General features: G+C 32.1%; 1 protein-coding gene across 1 annotated transcript; it reads right to left on the minus strand.

The window, feature by feature from the left end:
* Positions 1 to 6,898: 6,898 nt before the first annotated feature.
* On the minus strand, positions 6,899 to 7,378 carry LOC127095543 (uncharacterized). Its single transcript, XM_051034219.1, has 2 exons — positions 7,322 to 7,378; positions 6,899 to 7,261 (listed from the first exon to the last, which is right to left on the minus strand). Exons 1-2 carry the CDS (start codon positions 7,376 to 7,378, stop codon positions 6,899 to 6,901), a joined length of 420 nt encoding a protein of 139 aa, XP_050890176.1.
* Between the last annotated feature and the right edge of the window lie 13,652 nt (positions 7,379 to 21,030).

Raw genomic sequence — 21,030 nt, forward strand, 5'->3', positions numbered from 1 at the left:
GAAGACACACAATCACTTTGATATGGTATTATGAGTCCTTACAAAAGAAAAATGATTTGTAAAAGAAAAAAGGTTGATAGAATAAAAAACTTATTGATTCTTTAATTTGCAAGTGACACATCTTCGTAGTATATCATTTAAATTCAATTATTGTTGTATCTAACTATTAACATATAAGTTATTCTCTAAGTAACATTTTAAATTATATTTACAACAAATTCTCTAATTCATAGCATTACTTAGAGATAACATTCCAATCATGTTCTTTTTGCAACTTCAATATCTCACATGGCTCGGTAAGAATACCATCTACATACTCCTTGAATCTGTAATATTTTAACATCAATTTGCTATTGCTCACTTGATTTCTTATGAAATAGAATCTTATTGCTTCAGTCATGTTTCCAATGTAGCATCTTTATAAGCTCGAAGTTTTATGTTGTTATAGGTAGTGGAATCGCATCTCATATGTTATCTCTAATATATATAGTCAGTTGAATTGATCTGGATAAAATTGCATTTTGTTTCATATTCAATTTGTCTACACAAATTTTATCTATTTGTCATGTATACTTCCGGCGCCGAAGGAATTCTTGCATTTTAACTTCACATGCTTAATCATTAGGGATTGAATTTACATCTCATGCAAGGACGACTAAGAGTTAAGCGAGTATAAATTTAATGTATAATTCAATGGTTATGTCTTAAGAATAGAAGAGTGTGTTCATGGATTTGCATCATAATTGCATTTTAAAATACAATGATGTCCACAAAAAATGTTATATCAATTTACTACTTAACAATGTTTTTACATAATTTGATGATAAATATTGTGTAATCCAATATGGTATGCAAATTTTTCTTTGTATGCAACTAATGCAGTTTAATTTTAAATACAGAAATATCTTAACTACATTGACACACAATTCTGAACTCTAGGATAAGTATTGTATATTCCAATAGGATCAACATATTTTTCAAAAAATACAATTAATAAGGTTTAATTTTGAAAACTCTTATAAAGTTAACTACATCATTAAGATTTTGAAAACAAATAGACATTAAATGTGTCATCATTATGATACTTAATACATTGAGATATCTAATGATCCTATTGGAATGATATTGTGTTTTTCGAGCTCAACAAAGTGAAGACTAATCAATTTTGTCGTCTTAGACTATTTCCATGTCTTAATCATTCAACTCCAAATTATATATTTTCAATGTTACAATTTTATAAGCTGAAATATTATATTGTTATAGATAGTGAAATCACATATATCCTCTTATCTCTTATATATAAAGTCATTGTAGTTGATATGACCAAAATCATATTTTGTTTCATATTCAATTTGTATACACAAATTTTGTCTGTTCGTCATGTCAACCTCCAACGTTGAAGCAACTCTTGCACTTGAATTTTGCATGTTTAATCATTGGGGGATGAATTAACACCTCCTACAAGGATGGTTGAGAGCTAAGTAAGTATAAATACAGTGTATAATTTAATGGTTTTGTCTTACGAATGGATGAGTATGTTAATGGATTTACCGCATAGTTGCACAATAAAATACATTGATATTCACAAACAATCATACATAAATTTACTACTTAATATTGTATGTACACAATTCGAGGATAGATATTGTCATCCAATATGATATGCATATTTTTTTATGTATGTAATTAATAAGATTTAATTTTCAGTACGAATATATCTTAACTACATTGACACATAATTTTGAACTCTAGGATAGGCATTGTGCATTCCAATTGGGTCTACATATTTTCAAAAAAAATATAATTAATAAGGTTCAATTTTCAAAACTCATATAAACACGCCATTCAAGATTTTAAAAACAACCCTACACTTAAATATGTCATAATTATGATACTTAATGCATTGAGATAATTAATGACTTCATTGAAATAACATTATGTGCTTTTCGAGCTCAACAAAGTGGATACTAATAAACTTTTTTCGTCTTTTAGTTTTTCCATGTTTTAATCTTTCAATTCAAAATTGTTTGTTTCCAATGTTGCAACTTTATAAGCTCAAAATTCAATATTGTTATAGATAGTGAAATCACATCTCCCATGTTATCTCTTGAACATAAAATCGTTGTAGTTGTTCTGACCAAAATTGAATTTCGTTTCATATTCAATTTGTGCATAAAGCTTTTGTTTGTTCATCATGTCTACTTCCAGTGTTGAATAAACTCTTGCACTTCAATGCCTTGGAGGTTTGATTTCAAAACCTCATTCATTGGTATTATAGTTTGCTAATTTTCTGGTGTTATCTCATACATATTGCATCTAACTTATATATGAAATGTTTATTGTGTTTCAAAATCTTTGGATTCATGTCCAATATGTGATGGCCATGATCATATTATTTCAGTCAACATGGAGTTTAGAACATACTACATGAATTCTCATATCAATTTAATTAGTTTTAATTATATTATTTTTGGATTTCACATATCAAATATCTAATTTTTAAAATTTGGAACAATATTTATATTCAACTTTTCATTGTCAGATTTAAATGTTCTATTACAGGAATATGGGAGATTGTCTAGGATGTTTGTCTCAAATTTTGATCATAAGATAAGTCGCTTTGTTACATTGATTGATACATGAGAATTAATTCAAGATATTGATAGAGAATTTATGTTGGAAGTATGTTTTTTTACTAGAGGTTGGTATTTGTTGTGTGATTTCTATAACATATGTTTTGGTGCTTGGGTGACATTAACATACATTATCCCAAGCCGATTTGGAATAACATTAAGATATAGGTTTGGGGCCTCAATTTTGTCTTCTTCTCATGACATACCAATAATATTTATGTTGAAAAAATCTACAAGTTCATCATCATTTTTTCTTCTTCGGATAGTGGGTGTTCAATTTCTACCATAACATGTCATATTCGGATGATAAGTTTTGCTTATCCTTTGTGAAGACATTTTCAATAAATGATGTAATCAATGGTTATTTTGAGATTCCAATGATAGGGATATTACATGTGATATCCCACACGACTTTCCTGTTTCAACAAATAACAATCCTCTTGCAATAATTATTGAAAGCATATATCCTTATATTTTAGATGATATTAGTGAGGTATATTTTTTCTAAAGTAGAGCTACATTATCTCCCAAAACTTACATTGTTTATATGATTAATGATTATGTGTTGGATTTATTTTCGGACAAAGAAAAACATATTTGAGCTATAATAGTCTGTATTCATCCAACTCCGAGGTCGATGTAGTAGACGACATCACACACTAGAATTCTTGAACATAATTAATACTTATAGACTTCCAAACCACAAGTTGAAATTTAAAATTATTGATAATTCTTTAGGATTGTGCAATGGAACTCAGCTGATAATCACCAGGTGAGAACATATGTTTTTGGAGGAAATGTTATCTCAGGAACTTAGCTATTTTTTCCTCTTTCTTTGGCCTTTATTCTTCATTTTTTTCTCCTCTTTAACTTGTTTTGATCTGTTTCTTTGACCGAAATCATGCAATGGCAGAGTGTCATCACAACCCTAAATTTGAATTATTACTTGTCCTCGAGTAACTTGCATGCACTGCCAATTCCAAACAGAAAACAAGTTGCACAATAACAATTGAACATCACCATATAACTTTTCTTTACTCGGCCATCATTCTAGCTTCCAACTTCCATCCGGCAAATTCAAAAAACATCCTCAAATTTTGACAAGTACTCAACTTGTCTCTCATCTCACCTTGATCCACTCAATGGATAAGATAGTCTTTCAATCAACATGCAAAATAGTCTATACTGAGTTTGATCATGCTCTAATATAATTCATCAAAGAAATCAAAACACACATATTTGAGGTCTTTTTCGGTTGTATCTTGACTTATACTTTGGTATGATAGTTTTGGGAAAATAGGTTTAAACCTTTGGAGTTAGGTGTCTAGTTCTCCTTCTATTATCATACTCATTCGTTCCTTTTTTATGGTACTAGAGATATTCCAATTATGGTCCTTAATATGCATTTTGCATTCTTTTAATAATTTTTTTGAAGAAACTTCTTTTTTCCACTTCTTATTTTCTCAAAATTTTGAATTTTTGACCATTTCTCTCTAGTATCCCAAACCCAAATTTAATCTTTTTCATAGTACTTAAGAACTACAATTCTACCTAATTCCAAAGAGAGGGTGGAAATATAAGATCTCTGAATTCATCTGGCTAATAATTAAGGCTAAGTCACCAAAATAAAGGTTAGACTCAAAGTGGTTAGAAACGAATGTACCTATTACTACAGGGTGGTTTTAAAATGTTTAAAGTTAAAGAAAATAACTACCTCAGTGTATGTGAATCAAACTAGACAAATTTGAGAGGAATAGTTTAAACCTAATAAAACAATAATGTATGGATACACTCAACAAAAAAGAATAGTAAAAACTTAAATTTATTTGGCTCAAAACTTACTAGTTAAGGTATCTAAAGGTTGATTACAAGTCCTTTTATTCTTTTCTCATCCTTTGCCTTCAAGTTGTAAGTTGCTTTCCTGATGATCAAGTTTCCTTTTGGTGCATTTGTTCAATGCTATAGTTGCAAACTTTGTACATTTGAAAGAAACAACAACTACAAACTTGTTAGTTAAAGACAATATTCTGATTAATACATTGGGGGAAGAGTACTTATAGTTGCTATTACTATTCTCTAGGTATACATTTAAAAAATAAAAAGAAAGTCATTTAAGAAATAAAAATAAACTACATGTCTTTTCATATGTTAGCATTGCAGAAAAGATATGCATGTCATTCATCGTGTTGTTGAAATTGTTATTCTACCTATTCCATTATGCTCGCATATGGTGTCTCCTTCTTGGTTGTTATTGCTCTTGATTGGTGAAGTAATTCTCCATCTCTTCAGCTATTGCAAACCGCGCTCTTAAGCTCTGAGCCATCATATGGTTTTTTTGTTGGTTGTAAAAGTCTCAGAATACAAGAGTGAATCTCAGAGGTTCAACATACAAAGTGGGTGAAACTTCTGTTATCCACCTCGTAACCTCCACTGCATGAGCTTTCATTCTTCATTGAAACTCTAAAGCTTATTGACCTTGCATTTGCTCTGGTTGGTGTTGCACTTGCAGTTGGTAGAATCCTTTGTCATTTCCTGCTGGGTTTTCCTATGGATCATGATGAGAAGCTTCTGCATGATGCATATGTTCCAGGCTCCTTATAGCTAAAGCGTTGAGAGGTGCTTTTGGATTGATCATTTCATCATCGGGGTACACGAGCACACCTACTCTCCTGCATAGTTCATTAATATCACAAAAGTTCCCACAAGCTCTTTGTGCAGCGTTAGCCATGTATTTTATATTTTCAGAAATTAAACGCCCCAAATCAATATTGTCCCCCCTCAAAAGATCTAAAAGTCTTAAACTTTGCTTCACAATAAATTGTGATTAGTTAAACGCGGCTTCTAAAGACTGTACAAAAAATGAGGCCCAAGCCCTCAGAATTTGACGAAACTTTGTAGTTTTGAGTCACAACACTAAGCCACGCTCAACCACCCATTTTCCCCCTGGCCTATAAAAAGCTTCTATCATATCTTGGGCCATTGCCTCATTTGTTACTCTGTGCTCACTTTTATAGTTCCTAAGAGCACATACAAGGGCATGTTGCAAGTTAAAAAGAGAATTAATAGCACTAGGAGAATAATCAACATACTTACATCGCACATAATAAGTGTAGGTGCCTACCTCACCAAATGTTGCATTTGCATAAAATTCTAGGCCTATGTTTTTGTTTGCTTCACGAATCAAATTGTTGAAACATACCCAATGGCTTTGTTGCAGTACCTCCACTACTTCTCCAAAACCTTGAAGATCTTTGCAAGCAAATGCCTTCTACCCTACAATATGGTAATCCACTAATTTGAGGTACTTTTCAGCACGAGCCTCGAAAAGAAATTTGAGGTTGGGGGAAGGTAAGAGCATTTGGATCCGGGGAAACTCTTGAGGATGAACCTCTTGTAAATCTTCCTCTTTTTAAAGCCATTTGTACCTACAATAACACAACATAATACTACACAAAGAAAAAGAATTAAGCAGAAAGTAGGCTCATATGAGTTTGTCAGAAGCAGAATGAGAAGAAAAAGAATGATGGGAAAAGAGATTTCCCAAATCTCTATTTATATGCTACATATCCATTGCCATCACGCATATTATACATCTATCACGCGTACAATGGTAACGGTCTCCCCAATGTCTCTCTGTAACATCTGTATTGTGTGCGTTATGCTTAAATCATGTGAGATGCTAACAATATTCAGATTATCCCTAACGTCTTTATCACACGCATTAAGCATACATAGCACGTGTGACGGAGCCCTATCACGCGCGTGATATCCTGCATGATTATTCTAGGGGCTTAAGCTTTTTCTTCCTTTTTTTCTTCTTCTTTTCTTCTCCTTTGTTCTCTTTTCTTCTTTCCTTTTCCTTTATATTCTTTCATCTACTTACTTTTCTAGAAACATAACACACAAATTGGACATGTTTAAAAATCAAAATTAACTTAAAAATAAACTAAATACTTATTGATGGCTTTCCTCCCATCAAGCGCTTCTTTTTCGTCATTAGCTTGACGGTCCGTGCCTAAGGCACGTCAGGCGCAAGGGATACCCTCACACCGGTCAATTCATGTTCACTTTCTCCTTTGTGAACTTTGTTACCTTTTTCTTCAAATCGGTATCATGTCTCCAAATCCTCTACATGTGGTGTCCATTCATACACATCAAAAACCTCTTTTGTTGAATATCAAGCTAAGTTCACCAATTTTCACATCTATTAACGCCTTCCTGGTTGCCAAGAATGGGGGTACGAGAATAATTGGCCTTCCTGAATCTTATTTCATATCAATCACCACAAAATCTGCAGGAAAAACTAAACCATCAACATGTACTATCACATCTTGTAAGATACCAAGCAGATGAGTAATAGATAAATCAACCAAAGTGAGAGTCATATTACTCGGCATGATCTCTCCCAAGTTCAAATCCTTAACCTTATTCAGTGGCATTACATTAATACTTGATCCTAAATCACATAAAGCACGTGGGATCTTTACTCCACCAATGGTACAAGCGATTGTGAACTTACCTGGATCCTTCAGTTTTGGTGGCAATGTTGGAGGCATTATCGTCTCGTCTTTCTCGGTCATGTTTACCTGTTCTTTGACCAACTTCTGTTTTGTACTCTTTAAAAATACCTTCATAAATTTAGAAAACTTAGGCATTAATTTTAAAACTTTATGAAATGAAAAACTTACCTGAAGTGTAGCAAACATCTCTTTAAACTTCGCGAACAAACCCTGTTTCATCTTCATGTAACAATTTCTTTTTTATTATGGTATAAGGAACTTTGATATAACTAGGTAGTTCTTGATTAGGATCATTAAGAATCTACTTCTTAGTTCTTCTCCAAGGGGAGTGTTTATATATTAATTGTTCAGTGGTGAATCCTCTCTCCTCTTGGTCAACCTGATTTTTTACTTTCCTCTCTTTCAATTCTCACCTCTTCCTTTTCCATAAAATCCTCTTCCACAACCTTACAAGACTCATTTTTAGGATTATCTACTATTTTACTTATAAATCCTCTACTTGATCCATGTAAGGCAGTTATTTATCTAGATAGCGAATCAATTTGTACCTCCAAATTCTTTATGGATGCATCATGATTCTTGCTCATTGTTTCATGTTGTTTGTTTACCTGAGCAAAGCTATTATAAGTTGCTTGTATGAAGTTTTGCAGGGCCTCTTCCAGTTGAGACAATTTCCTTTAGATATGAGCTTGTTGACTTTGCTGAGTCCCTTGATTTGCACCTGAATTTTGGTTATTGCTCCATCTGAATTTTGGATGATCTTTCCATCTGAGATTGTAGGTTTTGGAATAAGGGTTATTTCTCTATAAATTATCAAATTGAGCCTCTTCACTTGCATGTATGACTCTTGAGACTTTTGATGAAAATTTGCATTGCTCCATATTGTTCATATTATGACTCGGGCACCTACACAATACAAGTTTAAACCTTTCTCATGAGTCATATAACGATTTAGTTTCCAACTGCTCAAAATTTGTAATTTTTTCATTTTGCTCAGAAAACTGAGTGGTGGTGAAAAATCTCTCTAAGAATTTATCCTCCAACTCTTTCCATGTCTAAATAATTCCATTTGAAAGACAAGCTAACCAATTTTTATCCCTTCCAATTAGCAAGAACCCAAACAACCTTAACTTGACTTGGTCTTCCATGATGTCGGTTGGTCTACACATCAAAGCTATTTCATAGAAGCGAGCGACATTTTCCATGGATCTCTAATTGGATTCTCGTCGAACGGATTGTCTCTTAGACCTGAAAGCACATAATTTTTTATATCAAAGTTAGATGGGTTTCCGGTACAAACCCTCTAGAAACATGTCCTTCGTTGGTCCTTTTACAATAATCTCCCATAGTGGGTAGTGGTACAACTGCCATGGTGATCTCTTCTTCAGCATCTGAAGAGATTAGTGGATTGTCTTTGACTAAGATCCTTTGAGCTAGAGTTGCTTCTCTAACTTATCTCATGATAACATGTGAAGTTCTTTCAATTTATGGATCAAACGGTGTTAATGTCGATCCTGGGATGCACATACACAAACAAGAAATAACCCAGAAGTACGGTAATTAATGAAAATAAAAACAAACACCAAAAACGAAATAAACAAACGTTGCCTTGTTGAAATTATCAATAGTCCCCGACAACGACGCCAAAAACTTGATGACTTCTCGGCAAGTGTACTGATAATGTTGCAGTAATAAAATAAGATCGAATTCGCATGGACTGCTATTTAACAAGATATATTATGCAATGCGTAAAAAATGATTAAATTGGGGGGGGGGGGAGGGGGTTTCGAGTTTGAATGCAAAAAGAAAATAAAGTTGTTTGACAATAAGAAGAAAGCGGTCAGGTTGTGTATAGAATCCCTTATTTATCTATTGTTGATGTTTGATGCAATACATGAATAATAATGGCACTATAATCCCACAGTGAGCTAACAAAACCGTTATAGCCAATCCCTTGCAGTATAGCTCACAAATCAATACTATGAGTTTTCCATCCCTAGTCCACCAACGTAAGCATGATTAGGCAATGCAACAAAGCGTTAATTCCCAAGCCACTACTCAGGGTCTCCTATCCCTATTCAACTAGCGTAAGCATAACAATTGCCCTAGGTCCAATACATAGACAAATGGTCAGTATTCCCTATGTTCCCAAAATCAGATCAAAAGAGTATCTCACATAAAAAATCATTAAGAACAAGGTACAATTGAATATAATTATAGATTAAATTACTCATGCAATATCAAATCAAACATATGTTCTAACAATATCAAAATAGGTTCATCAAACACATTCTAACCTAGAGAGAATTAGCTACTCATGATTCAAATTACAATACCAAAATAAGAATAAGAGATTTGCATAAGACCTCCCTTGAAGAATTGACCTCCAATGGCTTATGCTCTCCAAATATGACTTATAGTGCTGCAAATCGTCACTTTTGATGTAAAAATTTGTAACCCTTAAAAAAGTACCATCATTCCTCTTAAAAAGCATTCATAATGGATTAGAACGCTCCAGAAAAGCCCAAAAAAGGGGTCATCATGCGCGTGATGATCTGCGTCGTACGTGCGATGTAATTTTATTTCTCTATTGCATACGATGTAACTTTTACTTCCCTATCGTGCGCGTGATGTTGCGCGTGATTATTCCAGTAGCTACACGCTTCTGCTCCTTATTTCACCTGATTTTGACTAAGTCTCTATTTCTCCACACTTAGCTATTTTTTCCTCTTTCTTAGATCTTTATTCTTCATTTTTGCTGCTCTTTAACTTGTTTTGATCCATTTCTTCGAACGAAATCATAGAATGACAGAGTGTCATCATATAGCTATTCATTCAATACTCCATTTAGGGATGTAAAATTCACATCTAATTGAGATATCTTCATCCTTTATAACAATCCATAAAAACTACAAGTATCATTATCTTAATTCTTGCAGTTAGAGTAAATATGTCACCAAAGTCTAGACCAATTTCTTATAAGAAGTTTTTTTTGCCACAAGTATATCTTTGTACCAATTTCAACATAGGATTGCATCTCGATCTTGTAAATTCAATTTGCATAAGTTGAACTTCTTTTATGAGGAAATGACATTAGCTCTAGAGTATTTTTTTTAATTTTAATTAACTTGAATTAGTTAGATCCTCGTAAAATTTTACAAATTATGATTTATTAAGTAATACAAAATGTACATAAATCTCCAACTACATTAATTGTTATATCAAGCACCTCAAGTGTATTCAAACTCAATGTCCTCAAATTATGCCCTTACTACTAAGCTTCCACCTCAAATATATATCAAACAACACTTTTATAATTGTTTAACATTATAGAAGGTTGTATATCCTTTTTATATTTACTTAATTAGTTTGTAATTTATTGTGCCTCAAAATCTTCATTTTAGTGGATCCTAATCTAACCACTGCAATGTTAAGATTGATTGTAGCATCAAACTCCTAGTCTAATATTTTTCTTTCATCTACCAACACATCTTTACTTATTCCGTATTAGACAGATACTCAATCCACTATGGATCAAATAAAGAGATGGTCCAAAAGGAATAGCAAGCCCAACTACTTCACGGGATAAGTCAACTTTCGAATACAAAGGTCACACGTAGTGTAGAAACATTTGGCATATGAGACAAATATCCCTTTCAAACCATAGGACCTCACTATAAAGTCTAACGAAAGTCTCAAATCCGGGTACACATATTTTTAATTCTAAAATCTTGCAATTTCTATTATCACTAACTTGAGTGTCTAAGTGTTTATAAGTACCCCTGTCCCTGCCAGACCAAAGGAACATCAAAAAATTTCATCAAATCTTCGTTAATCAACTACTCTTAAAAAAGAAGGCATGTCACCATATCATTTGGTGTCAGCATGTAGGTATTGGTCTTTAACATTTATGTTCCTTTTTGCAAGGAAGTTTTTTCTCAAAGATGGTCAGGATTTGGACGTCATTGGTCTGAAGATTGATCCTGACATAAAGATGCACACCAGAGCCAGACACTTGTTCATCTTCAACCATCATATCGAATCCAACAACCTCCCGCGATCCACACCGCATCAACCGAGAGCATATTTAACCACAACTATTTTTAATTTTGGTTCCGTGTCATAACGGGTACAATTCTTCCACTCTTACAAAGTTATATTATTCTGATCTCGCTAACTTGGACGTTAAAGTATTAATCCTACATACGCCCCCCATTTCACTATACTGAAGACTCACATCGTTGTTACATAGAGAATTTCACATCAACACGCTATCAATCTTATGTTCACATTATAATATTTATGATATCGTTGTCCATTATATATTTTTTTTTATCAAACTCTTTATCTTATTATGCATATCAAATGAATCTTAGGAAAGAAGGAAAAAAATAAATAGTATATAAAAAATTCATTAATAATTCACAGATATTAAAAAGAAATTTATAACTTGTGACACTTTTAAAGATGGTTTACTATATTTGGGCAGAGCATGGACACATCTAACTAACAACAATTCATTTCAAATACTCACAAGAGAGGACTTATCATTACAACCTTCACACCAAAAATTTGTATATGAGATGACGTGCAATATAAACACACGTTCAAAAAAAGGCACACAAAGGTTAATGGTGAACCCCAACACCGAAATAAAACACACATATTTTTATCAATAAAAAAGAAAAAGATAGCATGAGTGAGTGAGTGGGTTCATTTCATTTCTTATGCGAGATCTAGAAGCACATGTGCAAGACACACCTAACTATCCCTCATCAAATCATCACCCCTATTTCCCACTTTAAATTCCTATCTATCTGTTTTCACTTTCCACAATATTATTCAACCATCGCCATCAACTTTATATTAAAATAACTACATTTCAACTATCATTAATTAGATACAACTTTAAAAATTAATTAATATGAAAGCTCATGTTATTTTATACTGATCTAAAGGAAGTCAAGGTAATTTAAAAAAATGTGACAAAAAACAGAATCCATGTACTGTTAATAATGAGTAGAAACCATCCAGATCTTGAAATCTAAATCGTACATATTTTATTCAACTCATTTGTTTTTCTTCTTCTTACTTTTATTATATCTTTTTATTTGTGTAACAAAGCTTGCATGTTTCTACACATGGTATGTTTCTTCACAAAATTCATATTGTATAAATAAGGGAATAAGGGAAAAAGGATGGGTATATCATGCAGCCATGCACGACAAGATTCCTCTCCTTTTTAGTATTTTGACCTATCTTTGGTACGTTGTAACGTTTCTCAAAAGAAACTCTAAAAATCACGAATGCAACTTCAACACAACACAATACAATGAACACTTGACAAGTTAACATTTTTTATTTAAGAGGATTTACAAAATTTTAATTAAGAGGAATTAGCCTTACCAATTAACAATGCATGGTATAATTTTTGTTGATGATCACGGTATTAGATTGTTTTGAGTATGCTATTCAATTGCATTCAAATATTTAACTGTATTTATTATGTAGTTTTGAGGTAAAATTTTGGCATGAAGTTTTTGAGTGGATGGGGTGGATGCTCAATTTTAAAATGGTATAGGGGTGCGAAAAGTGTTAATGGTGAGTTTCATGGTTTAAATATTTTTTGGTTGTTATATTTAGGCCTGGTTTTGGCCCATTGTTATAATATTATTTTGAATTGAGTTTTTATTTTGTCACTCTCAAAATTTTATCCGACACCCCTTGCCTGTTATACTATACTTAATAGTTCTGGATTTAGAAAATAAAAGGATTTTTTAAAAGAATACCAGTTTTTTTTTCCATTTATATGAAGAAATATTAGATATTATAAAAAAATATTAAATATTAAAATTTTCTTTTAAAGTATCAAAAATTTCAAAATATTTTATAGTTTTTCAGATTTTTGAAATTACCTATAGGACCGATATGAAAATTTGTTTTAACATTATCGAATTTTTCGAAATGTTTTATAATTTTCTGACATTTTTTGAAAAATGTAAAAGAACTACAAAAACATTTCAATAAATCCGATAGTTTTTCAAAAAATTTAGTAGTGTTAATTTTTTTCCCTATTGAATATGAACTATTAATTTTTTTTAAAATCTAGAAAATTATCAAAAAATAATATTCATCAAAAAATCTAGCATGTTAAATTTATTTATTCTTGAAAAAATCAGTACAAAATGCATATAAGACTTTTTAGATACACTATGACCATATTTCAATTTATATCGAATTTTAAACTTTTGAATTTTTTCGTGCGTATTTTTTTCTAAAATTTTATTAAAGATAATATAAAAATTATGGAATGTCAGATCAAATTTTAGGAGTGACAAGTATAAAAACTCATTTGAATACTACCTCAGAGAAATCTATCTCACACTTCTATAGCTACACTTAGTCGCCCACACCCATTAATGAAATGAACATGTTTTTTTCTAGGCAAAAAGGATCTATTAAATCAAGCATTAAAGTAGATAACGGACAAGAGAACCAAGCAAATCTACTTATCGACAAAGACCATTTGGCTCTTGCACATAACCAACTCTGAGAGAGGTTTTTAGAAAGCAACACAATATTCATTACACCTTTAACGCCTCCTTTGAAACATAAACAAGGGATAACCAAAAGAGAAGTTTTAGCCTTTTGGACAAACTCCCTTTAACCTGATCAACAAAATGCAACAAGTGGTCTTCTAAATTATCAAAAAGTACATTTGAATTCAAATTCAGTCAATCCAAGATGGTTCTTCAAACTGAACCAGCTACCAGACAAAGAAGAAAAAGATGAATATGAGATTCCTCCGGCCAAAAACAAAGTGAGCACGTCAAGTTATGTTGCCCCAATAAAATACCACGCTTAGCCAATTCGTCCCGTGTTTGCAATCTTTCAAGAAAAAAATCTCCAACCAAAGAAAAGAATGTTACTGGAAATGTTGGAATCCTAAAGAATCTTAAAAGAAAAATTCCTTATTGATATCAAAAGGAGTAGTAACCCGATGAATATTATGAATAATTTCGTAAAAATAAAATAAAACGGTCAAACATAATTAGGATATCTAGATTTTTAAAATCTTTTGTAAGTTTCAAACTTCTATAGACTAAGACAAATATTTACTAGTAAGTCTATTTTTGTATAGCTTTAATGGTCAAAGGTTTGACACACTAAATACAAATGCAATAATCATATGCATTCATATCGAATTTGTAATATATCATGTATAAAAAGGGTTAGTTTTCACCAAATGTTTGATCAATTCGATGTAATATGTGGGGTAACATTAAGTTTTAGAAAATCCAAAATAAATGCATGGACTTCTGCCAAATTATATATAATATCCAATTTAAATGCAAAGTTGATACCAACAATTTTAAAAAATTCGATATAGCATTTAGATTGGCACTGAACTTTACGATTTAATTTGTATATGTAGGGTGGCACCCAATTTTTTTAAAATATGGTAGGCTTTTTTTAATTACTAATAACTTTATTTGTTTGTTTATTAATGAGATAAAGAGGAAGAAATGGTAACATCAGCTTGAGTAACAAGTTTGTCACTGCTGCTGCAGAGAGATACGTCGATGATGCAAATGATGTTGGTGATGGTTCTTCGCCTACTAGGAAAAGTAGAATAGCTCCCATCACTTCTCACTATAGGGGGCAAAGAGATCCATGAACCACAAACCATTTGTCGTAAAGAAGGTAAAGGAGGCATTCCAAAGGCGGTGATGATGAGGCACATGATGAGGTGCCTGATCATATTGATAAAGGGACACGTGCTGAGGTGTTCGATCATATGGTGTTGCACAAGCACGACACAATTGATGGGTTGAGCCTTCCAACCTGACAGTATCGACATGGTACCTTGGTCATGTTATCTTCTATTTATGAGAATGATATGTATAAATACCTTACACCCATTTGTTAAGTGGACGACACTAATTTGCTGTCTCTAGTGTGATATTCACTCACCATCGACATCCATTTATTATTTGCTTTTATAGAGTGATGACATAAGAAAATATCTTCATTCCATATTTTTTCTTTTTAATGATTTTCTAACATCACAAGAAGCATATTTATATAAGTTTATTGTCGACCATACAAAAATGTATGTGCAGTCTCGGCCATAAAAAAGGTTAGCCTATCAGATTTTTAAGGGTGTTAAAAAAATTTGATGCACTAGATTTTATAGAAATCCAGTGTCCATGTAAATACGCATCGAATTTTAAAAATGATATAAACATGTATTGAAAGTTACATTTACCTTAAATTTTTGGTTTAATACGAACAATTTTTCAAAGTGTTATGCTTTCTACATGATATTTCCTAAAACTATCGAGTTTTTTTTAATGATACTTGGAGAGTAATTTAAAAACCAAAAACATGAAAAATTTGTAAGAGGTAAACTTTTGAGAAGGCCACAATTGACATTTTAAAAATACGTGAAGGTGTCAGGTATAATATCCTTACCAAATAATTGAAACTTTATTTATTTCATAAATTATTAAAAATAAATTGATAAAAGATAAAATGAAATTTTTTATCATATAAAGGTAATTGAGTAATTTTACAAGAATTGTTTCGACTAATTCAAGGGAAGGTAAAATGATCATTTTACCTTAAAGAGCATTTTAGTTATTTTTAAAAGATTATATGATATTTGGACTCAAATTAGACTAATATAGGTTTATGGAAAATCATTAATCATGAATTTAGAGCAAAGAATGAATTACGAGTTTCATTACGAAATGAGGGCATACATGTAATATCACATTTTGTTAATGAATGACATAAAGATAATTTGCAATGACATTATAAATAGAAGGAATTCAGCGGAAAACATAATTTTACTTCTTATCTTCCATCTCTTTCTCACTAAAATGTTAGATCACAAGCATATACAAATATATAATATTTTCTCTCCATTTGTCACTATCAAAAAGAAAGGATAAATATAATTGAAAGGTAAAAAAATAGAGAAAGTAGAAAATGATTAAAAAATTAGAGAAACTTCACAAAAACATATTGTCTTTCTCATTGTTGAGGACAAAACATTTTCATCCAAATATATGAAAGTGAGCAATGTTTGATTTTCCTTCTTTGAAGAGTTCATATGGAGTTATTGGTCTTATAATTACTCAATTACTTACATAGCATGTCGTGTTTACCGCATCCGACCAAAATTATTTTGGTAGATTTGAATCACTAAGCATTGTTCTTTCAAGTTCTACTAGAGATAGTTTTTTTCTTTCCACCACTCCATATTGTTGTGGAGTCTTTGGTGCTGAAAAATTATAAAAGATCCCACGCTTTTCATAAAACACTTCAAAAGGAGTATTTTGAAACTCTCCACCATAATCGTTTCTTATGGAGACAATTTTTTGTGATTTTTTCATTTTGAATTTGATGTGCATACTTCTTGAACGCCTTGGATGCATCAATTTTATGCACTAAAAAGAATATCTATGAATATCTAGAAAAATTATCAGCAATAACTAAAACATATGCATTACCTCTGAAGCTTCTCGTTCTTGATGGACCAAAAAAGTCCATATGCAACAATTATAGTGGCCTTGAAGTAGACACCACATTTTTGGGTTTGAAAGTTAATTTGGCTTGTTTTCCCTTTTGACAAGCCTCACATAATTTATCTTTGACAAACTTTATCTTAGGTACACCAATAACAAGATCATGCTTGACTAGTTTGTTTAAATATCCCATATGAATATGAGCAACTCTTCTATGCCATAGCCATGAGTCATTGTTGTTTACCATTAGACATTTTACTTTCAAAGATAAATCATCTAAGAAAATCATAAAAATATTATTAAACCTTTTACCTTTGAGTTTTACCTCATGAGTGGTTTCATCTTCAATCAACCATTCATCCTTGGTGAACTTGATCTTGAAGCCTTTGTCATAAAGTTGGCTTATGCTAAGAAGATTGTGCTTTCTTCCTTCAGCATAAAGAACATCTTCAATGGATGTGAAAGGTGGTGCTCCAACTTTTCATATGCCAATAATTGTTCCTTTGTTGTTGTCTCCATAAGTGACATATTCCTTAGCTTTAAGTACTAGATTTGAAAATTTGTTGATTTCTCCCGTCATATGCTTAGAACAACCACTATCAAGATACCAAATATTTTAAGTGGTCTTCAAGCAAACATACAAAACAAATTAAGTTTTGTTCGGTACCAAATGTACTTTAGGTCCTTCATAATCAGTACCTTTCTTAACCCACACATAATACTCACTTGCACCACCAAAGTTCCTTACATAGCAAGAATTAGGTGTGTGACCAACTATACCACAATAAAAGCATGTATGAATAAAGTTACTCTTATATCTAGGAACATAATTTTTCTTTTGAATATCCCTCTTCTTAGGATGAAGATGCACATGATGCACTTTGTTCACTTTCTCTTGTATTGGTTGATCACTAGCCTTAACAAAGATAGTTTTGCTAGAATTTGGTTTATGAAATTTAGAGTAACTAAGTCAACTTTTATCATTGGAGTATCTTTGATGGCTAAGAACATCATCCAATCCACTTTGTTCTTTTTCATATATTTCTAAAACTATTTTCAATTGGAAAATTTGGAAGGAAAGTAATTCACACTCTTTGCATATAATACTATTTTTTTCTTTTTCAAAATAATTTTCCTTTTCAATGACAAATTCTTTTTGCATGGTGTCAACTTATTCTTCAAGGGATGAAATTTGTTTCTTTTGAGATGACACCATTCTGTACAGAGTTTTACATTCACCAAGTAGAATATTTATAGCATTTTGAGCATTATCATCACAAGAAGGTGTTTCAATACATACCTCTTTGATGGCTTCTTAGAAAGTATATTGATAGTGTCGCAGTAATAAAAGATTGAATCCATAGGGACTACGTTCGAACAAGCCAATGATTGTGCAATATAAAGGAAAAACAGTAAATGGGGGGTTTCCGATTTTAGAACGGAAAAAACAAATTACAAGTTTAAAACATAATTATTAAGACGGTTAGGTTGTGTATTAGAATCCCCTTATCCTCTCTTGTTGATGTATGATGCCTTGTATGAATGGTCTAATCCTTATAATCTCACGGAAAACTAACAAAACCATTATAGTTGATCCCTCACAAAATAACTCACTAACCATTACTCAGAGCTTTCTATCCCCAGTTTGCCAATGTAAGTAGGATTAGGCGATGTACATAACGTTAATTCTCTAGGTCACTACTCGGGATCTCATATCCCTATTAAACCAGCATAAGTAGAACAGTTTCCCTAGGTCCAACACATAGGCTAAGGGTCAGTAATCCTTATGTGTCCAATATCAGATTAACAGAGTATCTCAAATAAAAAGCATTAAGATTAAGAAATAACTAAATAAGATTATAATTCAAAGAATTTATACAAATTCAAACCAACATATAATACCAATAAAATTGAATAAGGTTCATCATCACACAACCTAACCTATAGATGTTTAGTTACTCATAGTCAAAATTACAATAGCAATTGAATAAAGAAGAAGAGCATATGAATTCCCTTGAAGGATTAGCCTCCAATGACTTCCAATGCTCTCAAAATCACCCTTGATGTTGTAAAACCGTGCTCCCAATGCCAAATTTTGTATCCCCTTGTAAAAGTGCGGAACTTCCTCTTTTAAAGGCGTCGGAATGTACCATAATATGTCAGGAAAAGGCCCCGAAAAGTGACCATCGTGTGCAAGATACCCTGCATCACGCACGATGCAGCTTTTAATGCCCTATCGTGTGCGTGATGCTGCGTGATGATGGATGTGATTATTTTCGAAGCTTCACTCTTTTTTGCTCCTTTTTCACTCAAAATTTCACTAAGTCCTCAATTTACGCATTTAGCTATTTTTACCTCATTCTTTGGTCATTCCTTCTCATATTTGCCCGACTTTCACTTATTTTGCTCTGTTTCTTCAACTAAATATATGCAATGACGGACTGTCATCACAACCCCAAACTTGAATCGTTGCTTATCATCAAGTAACTCATATGTAACTGCGTATTTCAACAGACAACAAGTCGCATAATAACAATCGAACATCACCAAATTAAAATTTTCTTTTACCTGACCATGTTCTAGCTTCCAACTTCTATCCGAAGAATTTATAAAATCTCCTCAATATTGAAGAGTATTCAACATGTCTCTCAGCTTACTATAACTCACCCAATGGATGGGGTGATAACTCAATCAACATGAAAAAATAATTAAACTTAGCTTGATTATGTTTTTTAAAAGTTCATCAAAGAGATCACAACGCACGCATTAGAGGGATTTCTAAGTTGTAACATGGCTTATGTTAGGGTAGGATATATTTAGGAAAGTCGGGTTAAACCTTTTAAGTTAGGCTCTTAGTTCTCCTTCACTCATAATACATTTTTGTTAGTACTAGAGATTTGTGATCCTTCGTACAATGACATTCTTTTTCTTTACTCACACATTCTTTTTTTTTAAAGAAGTGACTTTTTCCACTTCTTTTTCACAACAATTTTTTTATATTTTGGATCATATTCTCTAGTACCACAACCTCAAACTTAAAATGTTGCTCACTTCCATGAGTAAACCCAAACTTAATTTTTTTTCATAAACTCTAAGAACAATATTTCTACCTAACTCCAAAGAGAGGGTGGAAAGAAAAGATCTTTCAAGTAATATGACTAAGAATTTAAGGCTACGTCACCGAAAGAAAGGCTTAGGCTCAAAGTGTTTAGCAAAGGATGCATGGTGGTTTAAAAAGGCTCAAAGTTATAAACAAAAAAATTGTCCTAGTGTGTGTTGATCAAACTTGATAACTTAATCAGAAATAAATCAAACCAGATAAAAAATAATGCATGGATACACGCATAAAGAAATAAAAATGAACAATGAAAATATTTGGCTCAAAACCTTACCATATAAGGTATTTGTAGGTTGAGTGCAAGTTCGTCGATTTTTTTCTCTTCCTTCGCCTTCAAGTGGCTAGTTGCTAATTTGATGATCAAGTCTATTTTGGATCATTTGCTCGATGCTAAAGTTAGAACTTGCAATATGAAAAAAAACATACGCAGCTACAAACAAATTTATTAAGAACAATATGGATCGTCATGACAGGGTTATTCTTGCGTATCTCATTTCTATTTATGATGGTATTGAATAGAAATAAAATAAATTATGTAAAATAAAGACTGATTAAAAATTGATGGATTATCTTCCATCCAACGTTTCTTTTATGTTAATAGCTTGACGCTCATTGCTCAAAACACATCAGGCGCAAGAGATACCCTCACGCTGGTAAAAACTCAATTTTCATCTTCTTGAGCATTTCACTACCTTTCTCTTTCAATTGATATCATGTCTCAAGATCCTCCACATGTCTTGTCCATTGATATGCATGAAACACCATTTTCTCCTTATTAAATTTCAAAATTAACTCACTGGTCTCCATATATATTTTTTCCTTCCCGGTTACCAGGACGCCCAAGAATCATCAATCCTTCCGAATCATTTTTCATGTCGATTACCTTAAAGTATGCAGTGAAGGTCAAACCATTGACATGAACTAGAACATTTTGTACAACACCAAGCACACAAGTCACATATGAGTCGGTTAAAGTTAGTGTCATGTTGCTCGGTACAATCTCATATATCTCCAATTCCTTAAATTTACTCAGGGACATGACCTTAATGCTCGATCATAAGTCACATAAAGCATGGAGAATTTTCACCCCCAAGAATCATCAATCCTTCCTAATCATTTTTCATGTCGATTACCTTAAAGTATGCAGTAAAGGTCAAACCATCTATATGAACTAGAACATCTTGTACAACACTAAGAGGACAAGTCACATATGAGTCGGCTAAAGT

This window comes from Lathyrus oleraceus, chromosome 6, assembly GCF_024323335.1.
Source record: "Lathyrus oleraceus cultivar Zhongwan6 chromosome 6, CAAS_Psat_ZW6_1.0, whole genome shotgun sequence".
NCBI lineage: Eukaryota > Viridiplantae > Streptophyta > Magnoliopsida > Fabales > Fabaceae > Lathyrus > Lathyrus oleraceus.

Excerpts from the sequence above, each read along its gene's own strand:
- LOC127095543 (XM_051034219.1), bottom strand. The coding sequence starts at position 7,378 with ATGAAGATGAAACAGGGTTTGTTCGCGAAGTTTAAAGAGATGTTTGCT. Across the intron at positions 7,262-7,321 it reads AGATGTTTGCTACACTTCAG|GTATTTTTAAAGAGTACAAA; the intron begins GTAAGTTTTTCA and ends AAATTTATGAAG.